The sequence below is a fragment of the Myripristis murdjan genome, chromosome 8 (assembly GCF_902150065.1).
Source record: "Myripristis murdjan chromosome 8, fMyrMur1.1, whole genome shotgun sequence".
NCBI classification, from domain to species: Eukaryota; Metazoa; Chordata; class Actinopteri; order Holocentriformes; family Holocentridae; genus Myripristis; species Myripristis murdjan.
The window spans coordinates 541763-545693 of NC_043987.1; the positions used below are offsets into that span (position 1 = coordinate 541763).

Genomic DNA, 3931 nt, shown 5'->3' on the forward strand with positions numbered 1-3931 from the left:
TACACACACATACGATAATTGACATTTTGCATCCTTCAAAAATGTGTAAAAAAAAAACCCTAAAAAAACGTGTTTGTCAAAGTCTTGTATTGTACTAACTTGCTCTTGTTAATAGTGTATTAGATGCTGTTAATGATCTTATCAAATCTGTTGTTGTGGCAAAATATGAAACCCTCTGGAGTTTATGCTCCAGAGTTTGGTGACATGAATCATACAATTTAGGCAGGGCTGTATGACAGACATATTTCTAAAGTAGTAGTCAAAGTAGTCAAAATTATTTGAAACCATCTCTCTGAACCACTCAAACTGGCACCATATCAATTACAATGTGGTATATATCTATCTCTATATCTATCTATATAAATCCATCTATCTACATATCAAGAGTCTATATCTCTTTCTCTATCTATCTCTATATCTATATCTATATATATATATGTATATATACATATATGTATAGATATAGAGATACAGAGATATAGATATAGATAGGGATAGAGACAGAAATAGAGATACAGATAGCATATATTTCAGCCTTAACCCTGGTCCAGACAGGAGCAACAGGACAGAGACTTCACTGACCTGCTGGATGTACTGCTTGACCTGGCCCGGGATGAAGGGGTAGTGAATGACAGCCAACACCACAGCTGAGTCATGGCCTGGGATCCAGCGGCCCACCAGCAGCCCACTGTCGGCCCGGTTACAGCACTGAGGGAAGAAGACCTTCAGCACCATGACTGCTGCTGCTCACTGCTCTCTGCTCCAAGTCAGGCCTCTCCTGGAATCTGACAGGGACAGCAACATGACGTCTGCCTGCAGGACACAAGGTGGCTCACCCCACTGGACACACATGTCCTAGTTCTGAGACTCAGCTAGCTGTGTGACTGCTGCGCCACCCCGACTCGCGGAGCCAGTAATTCGTTTTTAAAGTGATAATTAGCCTAAGGACTTTAAAATGCATTTGTGTTTAAGAGATCTTATCTTTGCTTCTATTTCAAGGTGCCCTTCATTTGAATTTGGTATGTTTTCTGGGGTAGATTAACGTATAATTTTAAGTGATTGTGGGTTTGATGTGATACCCGCTGTTCAAAAATCAGGTAATTTAATGCTGCTTTGCTTGTCGGCAAACGCACACATGAACCACTGGAGGCTACTGGTAAAGTCAGCGACCATTTAACATCTATGCTTTTATATTTGTGCCAGACTGCCAGGTTTCTTGCCTTTGTAGCAATAACTGATAACTACAAATGATGAAATGGTGAAGACTTATGCCCGATAACCAAGGCGGCATTAAATTGACAGATTTTTGAATAGAGGCTGGAGAGCAAACAAAACGGGAGGGACCAGGCTGCTGCCCTCCTTTTGCCCTTCAGATATTGAACTTTGTGTAAGCTACTATGGCAACGGTGCCTGAGGCAAAGCTGCAATTGATTTCAATGGCAACCACTGGTAACCAAGCACAACGAATTCCAACATCAGTATATTACCTAGGAAGTAACACAAGTCGAAGACTAGGACACAGCAAGATGAAAATTATAACAACGAGCTCGAGTTCGCTGTGACTTCAAAACTAACGCTTGCTAAAGTTCACCAAAGTCCTTTATCGGCAAAAGTAAAGTCTGAACAAATCAGCCGTTCAAAAACAACGCCGCACATCATACAGAGTAATTACCCTACTGCGGGATGATGATACTGACACGAGAGCGTGGTGCAAACTACAAATAACATACATTCAGCTCTACAAGCGTTTACTTCCCATCAGTAAGCTTGGTGGAGAAGGTCGCCATCATTTTTGTTGACAGTCCGTTGTAAATATCGCTCCGGCGGAAACACGTTCTTATTCTGATGACGAAATTTGCGGAAAGCTAGACACAGCAAAGAGACGCGTTGCTGCCCTCAGCAGGTCATTTTTGGAACTCCACTGAATTGGCCTTTAAGTAGAGTCCCGTGCGATGGAGAAAATTATTAACAGATGTTTCACAGTGTTCCCTGCCGAAAACTGATTTCAGTGAATGGAAACGGAGAAACGTTGATGACTGCAGCGTCCACAAAACATGATTCTACTGAGCAACTTATAACTATTTATTTTAGATTATTTTAGATTATTTAATTTAATTTAATTTTATTTTATTTTATTCACCCATTCGTACTTCTGTAGTGTGATTTATTTTGATGGTTTGGAAACAGGGTTTAGTCTTGAAGCGGTGGCTTTTAAAGCATATGCACAGACAGGCAACAACACACACATCCGTTTAGTCATCTTTAATCAGTTATTTCTGAACAGGGTGGAAATGCATTATTTACTCAAGGTCACAGAGGGAGCATCTGATTTGTATAAGCCATGTATCTAGGCAAACGAGTATCAGATTATGTTTTTTTTTCCTTTGGATATGTAGTATTTAAAATAAAGTATACAAAGCACCATAATTACCATCAATGTTCAGCTGCGTTGCTCCTGTTGCTGCTGGTGAATGAGGAGTGGTCTAACTGTAAAGAAGTTATCTTGTTCTGGAATGACACGGCAAGAAAAGACCGCGAAGGAAAATTTAATACAAAAAAGGCGTATTTGGCTATCATTAAGCCTCCTGTTATCTTTGCGGGTAATTTAAGGCCAAGCAATTTTTCATGCCCTTAAAAACCTGATTAACATTGTGTTTTCATCATATTTAATGACATTTCCTAATTTTACGGGAGTAAGTGGGGAAACAGAAAATTAACACGATAATATGTTTTCAGTGTGGTAGACACATTTTACACATCAGTGTTTTGGGGGGCTCAGTTTGACTCTAAGAAATAAAAATATTTTAGGATTTAAGGGATCAAGTTTTTTCGGGGGGGGGGGGGGGGGGGGGGGGGGGTTGAACTGTTTCAACAGTGCCATGACATCTACCCTACACCTCAAAGCAATATGATGTTCAAAATATGTATACAACTACAGCCTAGAGGTTTAAAGTAATTTCACAGACACAGGTATGCAAAACAATCAATAAGCTTTTTAGTAAAACTTCTTTCAGTTCACTGTGTTTTCTAGTAGTTCTTGTTTTCTATTGTTACTTTTCATTTCACTGATCTCCTTGTAGGTTACTGTTCCCTTTGTGGTTTGACTGGTTGTAAAGCATATAGCATAAAATTATCACCCAATTCTGTTTGACCTTGTTAGTCAACTTCACTCCAACTCATTACCACCAATTTTACACTTATTTTTGGAATGTATGGTCAATAGACCTCATTTAGGCTACATAAAATTATACCTCATTTTTGAATAAAAATAAGCAGAAATTCTGAATTATTTTGACTATTGTTAAACTCAGGCATATAAATGGATGGATTATTGCAGACTGGTATAGTATGTGAAAATGAAATGAAATCATTTCAAATGTCTGGACCACCACCCAGCACCACCCAGTGATGGGCAGATCAAATTGACCAGGGAATATCACAGGAGGGGAGAAATTGAAAGAAAATATATATCCATAATTCAATGCAAGTAGTGATCATCAATTTTATTTGAAGTGTGTAACAGAGAACCATCTGCCATTTTCAGGCAGTTATATGGAAGAAAATCAAATCTTAAATTTAAAAGAAAAGTGAACACGGGTCAATTTGACTCAAAGACCACAGAATGGTTAACTATTAACATTTAACGTAGGCTAATCAATTTAGCCAAAGCTTCCAAACACATGTTGTCTTCGATCACTGGACAGTAGCAGATGAAGACGGACTACTGGCTAACGAGCTAAACATCGGTGATGCGCAAGGTTATTCAGTCATATTTATTGTCATTCATCTTTAGGGACGAAATGGATTTAGAAAAGACTTCGCCGTCTATCCTCGTTGCCACAGTATAATTGTGGTTGTAGTTTTACAACTACTCCTAAACTACACTAACCACTGGGCAAAGCAGGCGAAGTGTATTATGGGCAATGAGGAA

At 39.0% G+C, this 3931-nt stretch overlaps 1 protein-coding gene across 5 annotated transcripts in view; it reads right to left on the reverse strand.

Moving 5' to 3' along the window:
* The window catches only part of pigq (phosphatidylinositol glycan anchor biosynthesis, class Q), a 66537-nt gene extending 64703 nt beyond the window's left edge, over positions 1-1834 (reverse strand). For 2 of the 5 annotated variants that reach the window (XM_030057061.1, XM_030057056.1), the window contains exons 1-2: positions 1731-1821; positions 583-785 (exon numbers count right to left, since the gene is read on the reverse strand). In XM_030057061.1, coding sequence (XP_029912921.1) covers positions 583-735 — 153 coding nt within the window. In that variant the 5' untranslated portion in view covers positions 736-785; positions 1731-1821. The other 3 variants (XM_030057057.1, XM_030057058.1, XM_030057060.1) reach the window with 3 other exon arrangements.
* Positions 1835-3931: the final 2097 nt, after the last annotated feature.